The sequence below is a fragment of the Panthera tigris genome, chromosome C2 (assembly GCF_018350195.1).
Source record: "Panthera tigris isolate Pti1 chromosome C2, P.tigris_Pti1_mat1.1, whole genome shotgun sequence".
NCBI classification, from domain to species: domain Eukaryota; kingdom Metazoa; phylum Chordata; class Mammalia; order Carnivora; family Felidae; genus Panthera; species Panthera tigris.
Window position 1 is genome coordinate 68,631,572 of NC_056668.1, and position 19,073 is coordinate 68,650,644.

The 19,073-nt window shown below is 44.9% G+C and overlaps 1 protein-coding gene and 1 long non-coding RNA gene across 6 annotated transcripts in view; one reads left to right on the forward strand and one right to left on the reverse strand.

Moving 5' to 3' along the window:
• MYLK (myosin light chain kinase) overlaps nt 1-19,073 on the reverse strand; it is a 294,654-nt gene that overhangs the window by 136,345 nt on the left and 139,236 nt on the right. For all 5 annotated transcript variants that reach the window (XM_042956721.1, XM_042956720.1, XM_007098298.3 and 2 more), the window contains one exon: nt 2,491-2,698. In XM_042956721.1, coding sequence (XP_042812655.1) covers nt 2,491-2,698 — 208 coding nt within the window. The remainder of the gene's footprint in view (nt 1-2,490; nt 2,699-19,073) is intronic.
• LOC122230643 lies at nt 972-18,993 on the forward strand. The gene is made up of 6 exons (XR_006207660.1): nt 972-1,009; nt 3,134-3,294; nt 12,816-12,929; nt 13,598-13,662; nt 18,531-18,686; nt 18,777-18,993. It is a non-coding gene; the product is annotated as an uncharacterized LOC122230643 (long non-coding RNA).

A 19,073-nucleotide genomic window follows, 5' to 3' on the forward strand; every position in this document is an offset into this window, starting at 1 on the left:
GAGTCTGACCACTAGGGGGTCAAGAGTCTTCACATATGAATTCTACTCTTAATTCCAGGACCTCTGATCTTTCCAAGTAAGAAGCCTAACACAGAGTTGGTGAGAAGGCAGGTGGCTGCTAGATCCCCTTTGTAAGAATTTCCATTCCCCACCAGGCCCATGATCTATAGGGTGGTCCTAAGCCACAGATGAAATGGCCCTTTGATGCAGAAGCAGAATGCATACACGGCCATTCACATTTAAAGACACTGCAGCTTTTCGGCCATTCTCTCTCCTAGGATTAGAACCTAAAACTTCTCAAGTGGTCTGAGCCTAAGTCTCCCCAAATTAAAACCAAATGGGAGGGGACAGGATTGAGAGCCTTAGTCTTCTCTCCTTCCTCTGTAGCTCTCCTGTCTTGTTTCCTTTCTGTTGCCCACATCTCAATTATGCAGGAAAAAATTTTAGTAGATCATCAGCTCTAACTTCCTCAAAAGTGGGAGTTGAAAAAAAAGGTTTCATATTACTTGGGTTTTAGGTACCTCCTCTGCGTGCCTAACCAACTCCATTCCTTTAAAATGGATCACAGAAAACAAAGGCTAGCCCAGGATATAGAGATCACTGAATTTAAACCCTTTATTCTGTAGGAACAGAGGTCCAGAGGTTTAAAGTCACACATATGATTGGTGAAAGCTGGGACCAGAACCTTGGATCTCTGACTCATAAATCCCCATTTCCCGGCAATAAACAGAAAGTCAGAAAAGGAGTATTATAGACTGAACTTTTGTGTCTACCCAAATTCATATGTTGAAGTCCTACCCCTCAGTGTGACTGTATTTGGAGAAAGGGCCACAGAGGTGATAAAGGTTCAATGAGGTCATAAGGGTGGGGCCCTAATCCAGTAGAGCTGTTGCCCTTATAAGAAGAGGAAGAGACACTGGTGCTCTCTCTCTGCCATATGAGGACACAATGGCCATCTGCAAGCTAGGAAGAGAGCTCTCACCAGAAACCAAACACACCCTCCAGAACTGTGAGAAAATACATTTCTATTATTTAAGCCAGATAGTCTGTGGTATTTTGTTATGGCAGCTTGAGTTGACTAATACAAGGGGGGAAAGTAATTTTTATTTATGGATATTGAAAAAGTGCATAATGTAGGGGAAAGCACAGCACCAGAACTGTCCAAGATGAGGGCCACTCAGAGACTCTGATCAGGTGCCACTTTCCATTTGGAATGCTCCAGCCCACAGGCACTTGAAGGTCATTAAAAGGAATGAGTCACTCAGTTAAATAATTTGGGGAAAGCATCCAAACTATGCACATTCTGTTCTGTGAAACAGCCTGTCTTTCAATGATGTAGGGAAGCAGGGAAAACATTGGCCCGGGTGCACCTCACCCCCTCTGGAACCTTCCCTGGCTACCTTAATCCTCTCATACAGTGTCCCTCAAAACCAGGTTGGGAAGACTGTCTCCTGAGAGAGGAGAAAGTGAGTCTGACCTTCTGGTTTATAAGCCCCTGGAAAGGCTTATAAGCTGAGGTCAAGGGAGCCTCGTCATAACTCTGAGGGTCTGACAAACCCCCATGTCCTTTCAGACATCAGGCCTTTAAGCAGCAGCCAGTGGCCTGAACTGGAAATGTTCTCCTCAGTGGAGGGGCTTCAGCATGTGGGGGATACACTAGCAGCAAAAGAAACAGTTTTACTTATGGTCAATGTTTTTCCTGGAAGTTTTACAGTCAATAAAGTTGACAGAATTTTTTAAGTACAGAGGGGAAAAGGAAGACAAAATAATTAGTGTTAACACATTGGTATGTTTATCTCCTATATATTTTTCTGAGTTTTACAAAATTTTTATAAATGAGCAAGTATTACTTTATAATGATGATAAGAAACACTGCTCATTCATTCTCCAAATATTTCAGTACCTATCCTATGCCAGGAAGTTTTCTAGGTGCTAGAGATACAGCAAAAACAATATAAAGTCCTTCTCTTCCTAGCATTTCTAGTTAGAGGTTCAGGGGGAGTGGGAAGATGGAGAGTTCTGGGGTTAGGGTGGTCAGAAAGGGTCCTCTAAGGAGGGGACCTGGAAACAGAGACCTGAAGGAGGACAGGGAACGGCAGGGGAAGGCCCTGAGACTTGCTGAAGGAAGGGCGGTGGGGAGCAGGGAGGTGACAGCTTGACCACAGTGGAGGGAGCCTGGCCAGGAGTGGTTGATGAGTCTGGAGAGCCAGGTGGGGCCAGTCTGGCTTCAGTCTCAGTGTGAGGGGAAGCCATAGGAAGGCTAGAGCAGGCAAGTGAGGTGATGTGAGGTTGACCGTGTCTCCTGGGATGCCTCCCTTGTTCTCAGGAACCACATTTCCCCCATTAGACTAAAAGGTCCTGAGTTCAGAGCTCAGCACGCTTTCCCTTGCGGGTTTCTCTTCTGCCCGAGAGGGGCAGAAGCAGGAGCTGCAGGCCTTGGGGAGACTGACAGCTCATCTCCCACCACGATTCTCGCTTCCTGAAACTCACCTTCTACAGTCAACTCCACTGTCACCTGGCGGGCACCACTATCATTGGTGGCTTCACAGGTATACTTTCCCTTGTCGTCCTCATGGACAGCATGAATCACAAGGCTGAAAGTCCCCCGGATACCGCAATCTAGCAGGAAGCGGCCCCCACCGGTGATGGGTTGCCCATTTCGGTGCCACGTCACCTGGGGCTCTGGGTAACCCCGGACCTTCAAGGAAAAGAAGAAAGGGTGAGAGCTTATACTTAAGGAGTGCTTCTTATGTGCCTGGTGTTGTTCTGGGTGCTTTTGCACGTATTAACCACTTAATCCTCATAACATCCCTTGGAGCAGATACTACTTTCACGGCATGAAGAAACTGAGGCACGGAGAGTCTTTCGGTAGATTTTCCGAGGCCTCAAAGGTAGAAAGGGGCAGAGCCAGGCATCCTGGCTCCAGAGCCCACTATGCAAGTGACTCAAGCCTGGCTACATATTAGAATCACCAGGGGAGGCTTTAAAAAAAATACTAGTGCCCAGCTCCTACCTTGGATAGATTAAATCAAAATTTCAGGGGGGGGGACTAAGCCTGGGCATTCTGGACCAGGGCTTCCCATTTGGATATTCAAATAAATCACTTGTTAAAATGCAGATTCTGCTTCTCTAGGTCTGGGGTGGAGCCAGAGATTCTTCAGTTCAGACAAGGTCTCAGATGGTGCTGATGCTTCTGGTCTCCAGAACTCACCCTGAGTGGCAAGGTTCTAGACTGGAGTCACCCGGGATGGAAGCCATGGTAGCCACACATGGCAACGGAGCACTCCAAACAGGGTTAGTCCTAACTGAGCTACACCATAAGTGTGAATTACACTCCAGTTTTGAAGACTTAGTGCGAACAAAAGAGTGGAAAATTATCTTGATCATTTAAAAATGTTGATTACACATAGAAAATATAGTATTTTTGACATGTTAAGTAAAATATATTGTTAAAATGAATGTTACTTGCTTCTTTTCACTTTCTTAATGCGGTACTAGAAAAGTTACAACAACACATGTGTTTCTGCTTGATGTGTTCATGGAGCTGTGCAGCTCTAGACGGCTGTCTCTAATAACAGCCGCCAACATCTATTGAGTGCCAAGTGGTAAGCACTTTCCTAAGTACCTGTAGCCTTATAGTAACTTGTTCAGAGAGAGATGTTTCCCCATAGATGGGAAGATTAAGAGGGACAAATTCCAAGAAAAGAAATCACCTTGAGTTTCAGAGAAAGAAGTTTCCCCAAGGGCCCTCCAACCCCTGAAACTCAACAGGCTCTTCAGAATGGACTCATCTTTGGAGGAGCAGGATTCAGACCGGCCCATCAATGCACAGCCTTGGACCCAGAATTAAGGGATTTTAGCACTGGAAAATGCACAGAAAACATCACAAAAACCTCCCGAGAAAGAAAATGTTTGCATTATAAACTGGTGGTAGCAACAGCTTTTTTTTTTTTTTTTTTTTTTTCCTACCCATGTATCCACTGCAAGACAAAAGAGAATGGACATGGATGGGACAAAACCACAATCTGCTGGATGACCCCAAACTGCATTTACAAAGAAAGCTTTCAATGACCTATAGCAATAATCCTCCTCACATCCCCAGCAAGGTCAGAGAGATGCTATATCGGTACAAAGGAGAGAGGGGGAAAGCAGGTACATGCATTGCACATCGGCATCCAAACACAGCGACTCCCCTAAGCACGCCAATGCAGAAACAACCATGCTAACAGCTTCAGGAGCTGTCTTTGGACTGTGCTCGTTTCCATTCCCAGGCATCCAGCCATCAATTCATCCTCAAACCCATTTCTCAGCAGCCAGCATGCAAATGTCTTCCTAGGAAAGGAAGCCTGGAATCACAAAGAAAAAAGCCCCAACGTGAATAATCCCCTCTCTGGTTATTCCATAGTCATCCCTTCAATGACACTTTATGAACCTCACAAGGCCTGTCTCCCCATCCTCCCTAATATGTAGTCTGGCCTCCATGAAAAACGCAAAAAAACAAAAAAACAAAATCAAAACTTCAAATCAATCCTACCCATCTTATCTATTATTTCTGGAAACAAAAAATCCCTCTCTCATTGAAATCTAAACCATATTCGTGACAGAGACTGAGTATCTGTGAGGGAATGCTCAGATTCTGAAGTCACTTCCCCCCGAAGCAGAAAACAATGTCTGAAGACACTGCAGCTTCACCAAAACACATCCTATCTTTTGTTTTTTTAATTTTTTTAATGCTTTTAATTTTGAGAGAGAGAGAGAGAGAGAGAGAGAGAGCAAGGGAGGGGGCACTGAGAGAGGGAGACAGAGAATCCAAAGCAGGTTCCAAGGCTCTGAGCTGTCAGCACAGAGCCCGATGCGGGGCTCGAACTCACGAACCATGAGATCATGACCTGAGCCAAAGTTGGATGATTAACTGACTGAGCCACCCCTGTCTTTTTCTTTTTTTTAAAGCTTATTTATTTTGAAAGTGACAGTGAGTGAGAGTGGGGGAGGGGCAGAGAAAGAGAGAGAGAGAATCTCAAGCAGGCTTTGCACTGCCAGCGCAAAGCCCGACTTGGGGCTCAAACCCAGAAACAGTGAGATCATGACCTGAGCCAAAAACAACAGTCAGACTCTCAACCAACTGAGCCACCCAGGTGCCCCTCAAGTCCTATTGTAAGGTTGATGGTGCTGAAGGGGGCCACATTCACTTGGACAGATAAGGTCTGACATCTATTATAATATGAAACAAAGTGTTAACAGTGGTTATCTCTGGGTCTCTCCTCTTTTTCTTTACTGAGTATTTTCTGGTATTTCTGCAAGTAACATAGCTGGCCTTTGTGAAGTAGAAAAAAAATTTTAAATGAATATATGTATTTCTTTTATATTACTATGTATAACAAATATATAAACATTCATTAATCTGTCAAGGCCCTCAAGGTACTTAAATCTAGCAACGGAAATAAAAGCACTCTGCAAATAAACATTATGCAACTTTGATGGTGATAAATGTTGTGTACCCATATAAAATCACATCATCCTGTGACGCTATCTTGGCACAAAGGTTCACACAAAGGAACATCAGACAACAATTACTTTGTTAAAACATATTTTTAGGAAACAACTAATGAAAGACACTCTTTCCTACAAAAGGAAGCCCAGCCCGTTGGAAGTACTATAGTGATTTTGCAAACCACCATGGTCTTCTCCTCCACTCTGTTAGACACAGCCAGCCTAACCTCCAGAAGATGATTAGACAGCCTCCTGACAGTGTCACAGAAAGGGAGTGCAGAACCCTGTAATGGGAGGAGATAAATCATTAACTGCACCAAAGGCATCCCTAGCATTCCATTAGCAAGTACTCTGGCCCCCTGCAGCCAGGCCACCTCTGGTGGCCCATCAGGCCCTGGGGCATCAATGATTAACTGGGACTTTGCAAGTATTCTAGACCTCAGGGACCCAGCTCCCTCTTTCAATGTTCCTCTTGCTTTCTACACCACCCTCTCCTCCTCTGCCAATTTACCCCTGAAATGTCCTGTTGAAATAAACATCCAGGAATTTTTAAATATGCTGAAACTGGGACCTCTTAGAAAGTTGCAGTTTGCAGTAGGACTTTTGTAGCACCTTGCACCTGAAGCACACACAAGGATTTCTGGGACCTTGCTCAGTTCCAAGGTCTAAATGATTTGCAACTCCAATTCTTATCTTCCTAATATGAGAAAAACCTTCCACCACTACCTAACATTACTTAAAGACAATCAGCTTTATGTAAACCCATTTTTACTGTCTGTCCACTATCCTGGACTCCTGGGTGAGAAAAAGAGAGAAGACTGGGTTCACACCTTTGGGATACAAGACAACAGCCCTGCCTTCCCTGGGTGCCTTATCCGCCTTCATCACGAACCTTCAGCCAAGAACCCACAGCTAGAAATTTTGCAGTTTGGTCCCAGGTCACACTAAACACCCACTGATACTTCAGTTTTTAGAGGGCCTTCACATACTGAATCTCATTTCATTCTTGCAACACTAAGAGCGAAGTGTCTTGGGTTGGGGTATCCAGAAGCAGAACCCAAAATAAGGGCTTAGGGAATCCCATTTGTGAACCCTTAGCCAACACAGTGGCTGGGAATGGGTATACAGGCCTGGTGAAGGGGGTCTGGGTAGGGCTCCAAGAGTGTCAGTGACACAGCACACAAAGCCAATCATATTATTAAGTCCAAAGGGCTGAGGAAAGAGGCCCAAAGAAGTAGATGATTAGTCAGTAAATGGCACATTAAGTGGAGATCTCTCTATTCCTCATTGTAAATTCATGTTTTTGGTAGGACAAATACTGTAGAACCTAAAACACTGATACATGTCTTTTCTTTCTCTAATAGACCCTGAATCTCTCATTAAAGTAATATCTGCTCTCCACTTTGAGAAAAAGTCAAAGAGTTCATAAAAGATATGGCCAGGCCAAAAACAAGTCTTGGGTGTGCCCCCAGAGTAACAATCAGGCAGTGCTATAGAGTAAATGCTTGTGTTCCTCCAAAATTCATAAGTTCAAATTTAACTGCCAATGTGATAGTATTAGGATTGGGCCCTTGGGAGGTCATTAGGTCCTGAAATTGAAGCCTTCATGAATGGGATTAGTGCCCTTAGAAAAGGGATAGTGAAAAGCTCCCTCACCTCTTCCATCATGTGAGGACACAGCAAGAGCAAGGAAGCAAGCTTTCACCAGACACTGAATCTAGTGGTGCCTTGATCCTGAACTTCCCAGCCACTAGAACTATAAGAAATAAATTTCTGTTGTTTAAGCCACCAAGTCTATGGTATTTCTGTTATGGCAATGTGAACAGTCTAAAATAGACTGGATTAGTGCCATACGTGTGCCCAAGATACCCCCCAGGACATTCAGTGTGATACAGGGAGGGCAGCTTGAGACCTGAGGCCTGAGTCCTGGGACTGGTTTAGCTACCTAGCCTCTTCAGGTTGTATTCCTTCTTTCACAGAAGAGAAAACAGCTCCTGATACCTAAGGCCATTTGTGAGATAGTATGTTTCTGAATAGTGACCCACTTAGCTTCCTGTCTCTCCCTCTAGTCTCCTCTGGGTCCAGCCCACAGCCTTCCTACCCTCTAATCCTCCATACAGGAAAACCAAGTGACCACAAGGAGACATGCTCACGAACATGAACAGCTAGCCTTGCCTTTTTACCATAATGAGTTTTTGGAAACAGCCCCACAGAGGGTCATTCTAAGGAGAATCATATTTTTGCCACAGTAACCACATTTAATTGGAGGTTGTGTTCTTGAACAAAAGCCTGGGATCAAATAAATCAAGAGCATAACCAACAACTTGTCATAAAAATAAAGATAGAATAACCATAACCCCTATAATAATTTAAAATAGTAAAACTGTGCTCCAGTTCCATAAAACGTCCTCACGAACCTTTATGTCCTCAAAAGGCCTGTAGAGGGAATGGGGGCTCGTTCTGTAAGTGTTGGGAGATGAGGAGAAAGCGGGCAGTTGCTCAGCTGCTATGTTACACCCACCTGTTATACTCGAGAGACATTTTTTCAAAAGCTGGTGCTGTTTTGAAATTTACTTAATGACCGAAAATGAAACATTCTTAAAGGCACTAAGACTCTTGATTTTTCTCTGCCATGTGTGAAGGGCTTTCAGTCTATTCCAAGGTGCTCAGGACAGGCTACCATGGCCTACCACAGCCTAAGCCCAGAGGAGTGATAAGCTCCCTGTCTCCACAACCCTGGCAAGACTCGGGGCAACATGTCTGTCTTCTTAGCTTGGGGAGTGGTAGACAGGGGGTGATTTTGCTGTTTTTGATGATCTCCTGCAAGTCCTTTGTTTCTGGTCAGGCCTGTCTCCACATGCACACTGCAAGCCCACACAACTGAAGGCTGATGTTATCAGCCAGGTCGGGCAGGAGATGTATCTGAGAGTCCGCCCCTGTTGGAGCCGGAGGGAGACCAAGAGTAGAGAAACCAGGATTGCACTGAGGCCAGGGTGAAAACAGGCCGCCCAGTGGGATGCTAGAGAGCTGAGAAGGTAGGTAGACAAAGCAACCATGAGCCGTGAGCTAAAAAACTTCGGGGCTGGGAACAGTAGACTCGAGGGGTTACCCAAGACTATCCATTGGAATCTCGTTGAGTCACTGAATCGATGCTAGGAATGGCTGAGCCCAGCAGATGGACATTTCAGAAACCAGTTAGGCGGAGTTTCTCCCCTGAGCAGGACAATACCGACTCTGCAACATGACTGTCTACCGGCTTATAATGCCCTGACTGCCTGCAACACAAGATTCTGAACTTCTTACCCTATTTCAAGGCTGTTTCTTACATAACAAACAAGTTCCCCTATGATAAATTACTTGGTCAGGGCTGGTGATTTGAAAACTAAAAAATAACGGGAAATAAACCAATGGTGCCGAGGAACTGGTTGAAGAGGAATCCTCTGCCCCAACTCCAAGTATAAGCTCACTCAGATAATAAATAAATGCATATGATGCACAGAAAGGAGAGTGAAAACATTAACACCCCAAACAAATTCAACCACAAAAAATGTCTATAAAACTGACATCATGGATGTATTATGAGGGTGAAGAGTGAAGGGTGAGCCACGGGCATGGCATGACCAAGCTTGGGGGTCTGTGTCTGTGTTAGCAACTGGCACACAGCCCTATAGACAGGCAGGCACTTTGAATAATCCCGTTGCCAAAAGTCAAAAGCCTTAACTGAACACACAGAATCCATCAGGAAGAGATCAGACTAGCCAAAAACAGCAGTTAGTGAGAAGCTGAAATTGCTGGCACACCCTGCCCCTAGTCCAAGGTGAAACAGTGAGGGCAAAAGTGGTTCCATGAGAAATAAAATCAGAATGTAAAGAACCATTCCTCAAAGTGGCTCAGCAAATGCCACATATGTCTTCAGGGACAGATGCCGAAAGTCTCCCTCTGTGATCAGCCACTTCCACTTTTTATGGCAAGTTCCATGGCCCAAGACATGGGCACCCCTGCACCCCTATATGTGCAAGTCTGAGAACTTCATGTTTCATCCCACTCAGAGCACAAGGCAGGCGATGTCTTGGCAGCCTTGGGTTACACCTCAGGCCCTTCAGAATCTTTCAAAAAAAAATCTATTTTCCTTTATCTAAATCAAGCTTACCAATGCATGCAACTTTTTTTATTTGATTCCCTTTTAATGATACAAACACCTAAAAACACCTGAAGCAGTCCAACAAAGAAACAAAATCCTAAGTGTAATCAGGACTCCTTACATATTTGCTCTCCTAGTTCCCGTAACTTCATAGTTTCCTTATGACAGCAAGTGTCCTTCTGTTTAAACTCCCAGTTGCTCCGGGGTGGCTGCAGGATTATTAAGCCCTACCAGTAGCCTCTCTTCACAAAGCCCTGGGGTTCTCGGTTTACTCGTTCTCATGATGACTTTCAAGGACATGGCCTCTCCAGCTGATGAGGCTGGCCCAGGAGCTCTCCATTTCTGCTACTGGGTTGAGATATGCTCTCAGACATATTAAAATATTAACAGGAGGCATGTGGCATTGCAGAGATTTTAACAAATATGTGCTGTGGCTTGGTTTTGTTTGACTTGCTCAAGATCTCCTGCCCACCTTCCCCAGTGTAAGCCGCACACCCCATGCCCCTCTGCCTACCACACGGTGGGAACACCAGTCAGTCAGCTGCCTCCTGGCCAATGTGCCTGGGCTCCAAAAATGGACACATGATCCAAGCCACCCAATCAGAGCTCTTCACTGCAGTTTTAAGTTAGAATAAAGGGAGACCAAAGCTGTCTCTTTTCACAGAGATCTCAAGCTGGGAAGATGCAAGCCTGAAGCTATCTACAGCTATCCTCTTCTCCCATCCCCGCCCCTGTGTCCTTGCCCCCACCCAAGAAGAGGAAGTCACCTGCTGAATAAGACATTACACGCACAGTGAAGAAAAGAGATGGAGACCTTGCCTGACTGAACTGTGTTGGACTCAGGATTCACTCAGTTGTATAAGACAACTGATCTCTTTTGCTTAGGCCAGGTAGAGGTGGTTTCTGTCACTTGCAAACAAGAGTCCTAATTTGGGAAGGCATACAGTCTCTGGAATCAGACACATCTGTGTATGAATGCTGCCTGCACCGATTACCAGCTGCCTAACCTGGGCCAAGTTATTTAACTTATGTGGCCCTCAGTTTACACAGCTGTACGATGGGATGATACCAGTATCCACTTGCATGGAAAAGTTAATGATCAAATGAGATAAGCACATTAAGAAAATGTACAAGTTAGATCTCTCTCATCTCCTCAGAGTAAATAATTCTTCATAGTAAGGTACCCCAGAACCCATTCAGCTCCCAGCTTTATTGACAGTGTGAAAATGCCCTAAGAAACATGCATACTTGTAAACCTCCAGGCTTGCTGGGCTTCGTCCTATACAACTCACATCCTTAAAGACACCCTCAAGGTGTTACACTCTCAATTAGACAAAAACCTAATACTTTGAGAACAGCTTCTGCTTTAATTGAATGGACTTATTATATTTACTTGAGAAGCGATCACTGTTCTTATGTAGCATCACAGAGCACATCTCACAACAAACACGCAGTCTGTACTTTTGACTGCACCACCATTCCACTCCTGTAACACCACGTGGACCCTGGAGACAGAGACTATCCCCTGATTTCTGCCTCACTGACTAATGCAGGCCTGGAATTTCAAGGGCATGGGTGAGTGTCAGAAAGGAAATAAATCTGGGGTAATAAATCTGGAGTTTCTAGCCAGTCGTGGCTGGACCTGGAAGGAGAGACAGACATACCTCACTGGCAGAACAGATGCATCTCGGGACTGCTCCCCAAACAATACGCAGACCATTTGGCAATGCCTCCTTGCCCCTCAAAGAGCAGAGCCCAGATACCACAAGACTCTAAAACTGGCCACAGGTCATACCGGAAAGGTCCTGTATGATGAGGACCCTCTGAGAATATGAAGTATTCCGTTTAAAAGCAGAGGTGGGCAAAAATGAGCCGAGGGTCCCAACAACCCCAAAACCTCTTGACTCGGTCCCCTTGTCTTGATTTCCAATTTTTAGTCTCTCCAGGCTGCCCCTGTGACCCAACACCTGCTCCACATACACGTTACCACACAAAGCGTGCATTCTGCCTGGATTCTCCCAGCTGGCAGGCTGTGAGGAAGGGAGGGAGCAGGTGGGGTTTTGAAAGTGGACCTTTCAGGCTGTCTGCATCAATATGGCCAGGAGAGTGTCTCTGCGATACTGTCAGAAAACACCCGGTACAAGGGGCAGAGAGCAGACATAGGAGCTTGCTACTTTATGGCAGAATGTCCTCTCCAGGCCCCAGTTGCCCCAAAGTATCCTGATCCGCATAGAGAATCATGCCGGGTAAGGAGTCCAAAGTTGCTCCTTGTTCAATGTCAGTGTCTGACTGCCTGTTGGGCAGAAAAACACGATCAAACATGTTTTGCTTTTTTTTTTTTTTTTTCCCCAAACATGTTTTTTTTTAATGGTTTTATTGTTACCAAGACAATACACGTACATGACCAAAATATCGGTTGGTACTAGAAGTCATAACAACAACAACAACAACAAAAAAGCAAGCCTCTGCTCCACCCCTCCCACCCCCAATTTCTACCTCCTTTAGAGAATCATCTTCAACTCTTGCTGCTATTTCTTCTGGTATTTTCTCCCATATTTCTAAACAACAGCCATACATAACTACTACTTTATTCTTTTTAATCTTAGGGATTATTTCCTAACTTCTCTGTATGGAATCTGAGCTTTTAGCTCTCAAATCCCCCTCCCCCTTAAACACCTCCCCTAACCTCCAATAATAACATCACACATTTTTTATGTCAATGTATAGTACTTTTTCATTTCAACTTTGCTCACTGTCCAGTTGCAGAGTATATTACAACTAAATGTTTTGAACTTTTCATTTTTTCTAGGGTTAATAACTGCCATACTTTTGTTTTTCTTAGCTTTTTTAAGAACCTCAACTTCTTAGGAGAACTATCAACTTCTTCTCAGTAATGATCAAACACATCAGATAATTAATTCACCACTTGCTTTGATTTTGTTCTCCTTTGGAGATATCCTTCCTGGAATATTTTGTCCTCCTCCTCCAATCTAAACTGGATGCTTTCTAAGCCTGATGGATAGTGGTCCTTCCCCATCTCTTGGACATTTCGTGGTGTCTATCAACATTTTGACTGAATATATCCTCTTCCAGTGGTTTCTTAAGAATGAATGCATAGAAGGTTACAATTTTTAAAGCTGGCATTTTTGAGTGTCAATATTCTAACTTTATGCTCAACTTACAGTTCATCTAGGAATGGAATTCTAAATGGAAAAAAATTTTTTCTTCAACATTTTGAAGGTATTATTTCATGGCATTTGAAAGCAATGTCGCTGGCATCCAGTGTCGCTACTGACAGGTACAGTGCCACACCGATCGCTCATCTCTGATGTGCTGCACACGCACATGTGTGTATGTTTTACTTCTAAACTTTTAGAATCTTCCCTTTTATCTCTGACAGTCTAAAATGTCATGGAGATTTGCCTTTGTGTGAGTGCTTTCTCTCTTTTTAAAAATGTTTACTTACTTTTGAGAGAGAGAGAGAGAGAGAGAAGGAGCAAAGAGAGAGGGAGATAGAGGATCCCAAGCAGCCTCTGTGCTGACAGCAAAAAGCCTGATGCAAAAAGCTCAAAATCACAAACTGGGAGATCATGAGCTGAGCCTAAGTCTGACACTTAACAATCTCAGCCACCCAGGCGGCCCTGTGTGGGTGCCTTCTCTGTTCACTCATATTGGATCTTTGGTAATAGTCTCCTCATTATTGGTAAACTTTGTCTTTCGATTTTTAGGAATTTGTGTTTTGACAATTCTGGCTCCACTGTGTTTTTTTTAAATGTTCTTTTTCTAGAACTCTTATGAGTTGGATATTAGCCCAATTAGTTGACCCTCTACATTTCTTTTTTTTTCTCACTTATTTCCTTCTTCCTTATTTTTGTTTTCTCCAGGAGATATGCTCAATTTTATTTTCCAGCCTATTGAAGTTATTATTTTGGCTTCATTAACTTCAAAAAACTCTTTCTTTTTCAGTTTTTCAAAGCTGTTTTGAATAATAGCCTCTTCTTGTTTAATGGAAGCAACATCTTATCTCTAAGGTGAGATTAAATTTCTTCAAAGTCTTCTGTTTTTTGTGGCCTCTATTTCTATCTGGTTCCTTTCTTGGTTCTTTTTGTCTCTTTCCTAACAGAGGCTTCCCTTGAACATCTGATGATCCTCCACTGATGTTCATATGTATAAGTGAAGAAATTAAAAAGCTCCATGCACACAGGTGGGGCCTTGGCAACTTGTTGGGCCTCCCAGTAAAGTGGTAAAAACCCTCAACTGTCAATTTTTGTGGAAATTCTCTCTCGAGATGATCTGTTTCCACAAAGAAGAATCTTCCCATTTGCTGCTTTGATGGTGGTGATGGGGACATGGTAATTACATCTGTCTACCAGCATTGAGCACTGGGAATGAGGGAAGGCCATGAGGCTCTTATTTAGTATACTGACTTGCCCATAGACCTCTGGCTTCAGCTGGGCCTTGTGTCCAGGAGTTGAGAGTTGGTCAGGTTCAGTCTCTCCATAGAGAACCTTTGGTCTTTCAGAGTGTAGAGAAGGAGTAGTGGTCTGGTGCACAGAGCACAGGAGGGGATCCAGGCCTAATTGATTCTTATTAGACTTTTAATCAACCCTCCAGTTTTCAGCTTCACTGCACAACCCAGGCTTTGAAAGTACTTGATGCCTCCAATTCCTCAGCCCTTTAGGAATTTTCTGGCACAACCTAGCTTATTTTTCTTGTTGCCCATTCCCCTAACCACAGGCACTGCACAACACAAAATGCTGAAGCCAAAGCCAGTCAGTCATCTATTCACTTTCCATTGTCTATCAACCTGTTGACTTCTCTCATCTGCTTTTGTTTATGTTGCCATAATTTTACAAGTTTCCATTTTCTTTTTTATAAAAGCACATTTTAAGGATGGCCATTATAAAAAAAAAAACACAGAAAATAACAAGTGTTGGCAAGGAGAAACTGGAGCCCTGTGCACTGTTGGGGGGAATGTTGGAGGGAATATTGTGGGGGGATGCGCATTGTTGGGGGGAATGTAAAATGGCGTAGCTGCTGTGGAAAAAAAGTATGGAGGGTCCTCAAAAAATTAAAAATATAACTACCATATAATTCAGCAATTCTACTTGTGAGTATAAACCCTAAAGAACTGAAAACCAGGACTTGAATGGTTATTTGCACAACCACGTTCGTAGCAGCATTATTCACAACAGACAAAAGAAGGCAGCAACCCTGGTTTCCATCAATAGATGAATGCATAAAACAAAAGGTGGTACACACATAGGATGGAATATTATTCAGCCCTAGAAAGGAAGGAAATTCTGATACACAATACAATGAATGAACCCTGAAGGCATCAGGCTGAATGAAGTAAGCCAGTCACTAAAGAACAAATACTGCTTGATTCTACTTTTAGGAGGTACCCAGAGTAGTCAGAAAACACAATGGTGGTTGCTGGGGGTAGGAGGAGGGGGCATGCGGAATTATTATTAATAGGTATAGAGTTTCAGGTTTCTAAGATGAAAAAAGTTTGGGAGATTGGGTGGTGGGGAAAGTTGCACAGCAGTGTGAATGCACTTAATGCCGCTGAATGGGACATTTAAGCATGGTTAAAATGGTCAACTTTATGCTATGTATATTTTACACAATAAAAAAAAAATCAATGAGTCATATGTATGTAGACTTATTTCTGAATTGTTTTGTTTCAAATACCTATAGGTGTATCCCTTTGCCAAACACTACATTGCCTGTAACACAATAGCTTTAAGTATTAAAATCAAGAAATAAAAGTTTAAAAAATGTAATCGAGACCAAAGTTACTTCTCTATTTAAAAATTTTCCAACGGCTTCTTATTGCACTAGAATAAAATCCAGTCACTATGGCTCACAAGGCCCTGCACGACCTGGTCCCTGCCTAGTTCTGCCTCACTCTGTCCTTACCCACATAGGCTTTCTCTCTGGGCCAGGCAGTAAGATGAATACAGCAAGTTCTCCAGCCAGGAGTGGCTCCCGGTGTGCTGGATGACAGGGGTGTGCAACCTGTCAGAGCATAGACAGCGCCCTGAGAGAGGCTTGTGTGGAGGACTGTGGGAGCATGTAGAGAGGGAGGATCATTGTGGTTACTACAGCAGGAATCCCAGGCCACCTCTCAACACAGTGCTGTGCTCCAAGGGAGCTGGGCTGGGCGACTGAAAGGGCTGGGTCCTTAGAACAAGCCATTCAAGCTTTACCAGAAGCCAGATGGTCCCCAGTAGCTCTGCTGATCCTTCTGGCAGCCCCTCAGGGACCCCATGCTGGGATGGGCCAGCAGAGGTGACTCCTGAACCAAGGAGGATCCCAGGCGGGGCAGTGCAGGTGCAGGCCAGCAGAGCCCTGGGGCTCCCTCCAGTTCTCTGAATGTCCCTCCACAGACAGTTCCGGTATAACCAGGGCAGCTATTTTGGCTTGATCTAGTCCGCGGTGAAGTTCTTACACAAGCTCAGGAATTTCAGGGCAGGACTCCAGGGGACACAGGAAAGAGAGAAGACACAACTGCCAAGACCCTCAAATGAGGTCCTACTGTGAGCATGCCTGTGCATGTGGTGCTTCACTGGGTGTGTGTTGGGGGCGTGTTGGGGGCAGGGGAATATCAGAGGGGTTTGAATCCTAGTTCAAAACACTCATTTACAGCAGATTTAGACTTCCCAGTCCAAGCCACTGAAATTTATTTCTGAAGAAGCATCTAGAAAAAATGGAGGGGAAATGCTGCCCAGTTATTTAGTCAAAACAAAATTCAAACTTTCTCCCCCTCCCCCAACCTGCCAATGTCCCTTTCGCCTATGTGATCCTCAGGGATCCAGAGGGACTGGGGCCCAGCTGAGCTGGTACCAAGTATGTTCGTCCCCAGAGGAGGCCAGCCCTGCAAATGGCAGCTATAGTCATTGCCTAGAAGTCTAGGTGCCTCCTACACCCCCAGAGCCAGTGAACAGGGTCAGTGGATCCTGCTTTGGCCTAAACAACCCCCAGCTGTTAGAGAGGGATTCACAGCCAGTCCATTTCCAAGATTACTGTAAGAGAAGCTCAAAGGTTTGCTATGCGGGGAGTGCTGCAGCCCAAATAGGCCTTCTTCCCCAACCCCTAGAACATCCCTAATCCAAGAAGGATGGTGAACAGACATCTACAGAAAGCTGGAGCATCTGCTCTCCTTTTCTTGTCACAGAGAACTGGAACAAATAAAAACAGTGCCACCGTTACATAAAAGCTCTTGTTACTAATGTGGGTTAAGGAGTCTGTAGGCAGGGCTTGCCCCCACCTCAGTGTATGTAACTGCTGAGGCCAACCAGCTGAGAGAATTCCAGGTGCAGTCCAAGCAGCTGTTAGACACGCTGGCAGGCACCAGGGTCACCCTACATAAGGCCTTTACTGAATGAAGCAAGTCAGCCATAGTCACCTCCAGGCCTGACGAGAGGGGTGGGGAAGAGGTAAAGATGGGTGGGGTTGGTCCCCTGGGGAGTGGCAGGAAGTGGCAGGAGAAGCAAGTTCTAGGGAAGAATGTGCTGATGGGATGTTTTGGGGGGAAGCCGACTGTTGGGAGTGGTCCTGGGGGCTCCTGAGAAATTGCTTGGTTCATACTTTCTGTTGTTTGTTAAAAAAGGTCATCTTCAGGTTGGGTATGGGAAAAGGATCTGTAAACTTGTTATGTCCCTAGAGAGCCCACGTTATTCCAGAAAAGCTTAGCTCCTTCTACCCACACCACTCACCTTCTCAGGGAGCCCCCAGACTCTGGGAATTCCTGTAACACTCCCTGCCCCCTCCACCAAGCCTGCTGCAGCCTGAACAAGTCAGGGGGTTCCTGCCCCGGAGACAGAGGGGAGCCAGGCCAGTCTACAGCCTAGAAGGAATGGGCACGCCTGGGGCCCCAGAACTCCTGGCCCCCAGAGAGCTGCAGGACGCAAGCATGAGAGCACTGTTTATTCCAAAGCCGTTTTCTGTTTTAAGAGCCTCACAGCTGGGTCCAGGGCCAGGGTCCCATTTCCAAAGTCGGTATTTTTTTCCTTCTTTTTGCTGGACAAGGAGAAATGGAAAAAACCAATGTTGCTTTGGCCCTCACTCAGCTTCTTTTGAACTGATTTTGTTGCCCCTGGCAGGATCTGCCACCAGGGTGCAAGCCACGAATGCGGGCCATGGCAGAGAGAATTCTCGGCTCTGACTGCCCTGCTGGGTCATCTGAGGGGAAGACCCATGGAACACAGGGAAGTCTGACTTGCGCGACTCACCAAGGCCTGCTCTAAGTCAAAGACCCCTAACAGCACTCAGGGCTCAGACCACTGCTACTCCTGACCCCTGGCCACAAGAGGGCCTAGTTCTCCAAACACACCTGCAGATTGGATACTGGGGACAGAGCTCTGTCTCTCAGTAGGTAGTAATTATTTATAAAGCCCAGAAAAATATCCCAAAGTCAGAGCTAAATGTCAATACAACCAATTCTCTGTTATCTCCCATTTGCAAAAGGAGATAACTATAGTTTTTATATTTGCATATAGGATGTGTCACACATCAGCTTTACCCTCCTAATTTTGCCCTTTCAAAAGCACACACCATACACTGCTAGGTGAATACGACAGACACCCTAGCAATGTGCACGGCTAGTAGAACCAAGTGAGGAGAAAGTCCAAGATGCTCCATCCCTCCCCTCTGCCACTCCCCTAGGACCACTCCCTCCCTCTCTAGAAAGCCTCTCCAACTATCCAGCCCCCTCTGATCTCCCCCACCTCCCAACTTCCTGCACCTACACTATTATCTAAAGGGATTACATTTTTAAAGCCAGCAGACATTTATCTGATCTCAAAACAGACCGTTTAAAATCAGGCCTATCTCAGAAAATCTGGGGCAACTAATTGCCATTACATCACCTTTCATATTTCTTTCTGCCCCACAGCAAGCACGGTGACCATATTTTCCATAGAATCAGGACGCATTATCTGACAAGTGATTTATGGGCAGCCTCCAGGTGCAAGAAGGAGTCGGTGTTATAAAAGTTTCAACATCAAAATATTGGAACTCCAAGGATAGCTGGATGACTTTACTGGAAAAAGTGAGAATACTTTAAGTCAGAATGGCTCATAACAATCTGGGATGACAGCACCTTTACCACTAACACAGGTTATGATTTTGTTTATTCCAGGCACATTTGGCACCACTCCCTGTAAGACTGTGAGTTACTCAAGAGGGGGAACTAGACATTACACCTCTTTTGAAGTTCTCTCCATACCCAGCATGACTACTAAATCCACTACTGAGTGGATGGATGGTTGGCTGATCTCTCTTCTCTCCCAGCTCAAGTGTCATTTCAGAGACACCTTTCTTGATTTCCCAAATGAGGTCATGCTGTTATGTTCTCATGGCACTGTGTGTTCTTCCTTCAGGGTCTTATCACACTGTATCATTCATTCTATGCATGGTTACTCTCATCTGTCCCAGC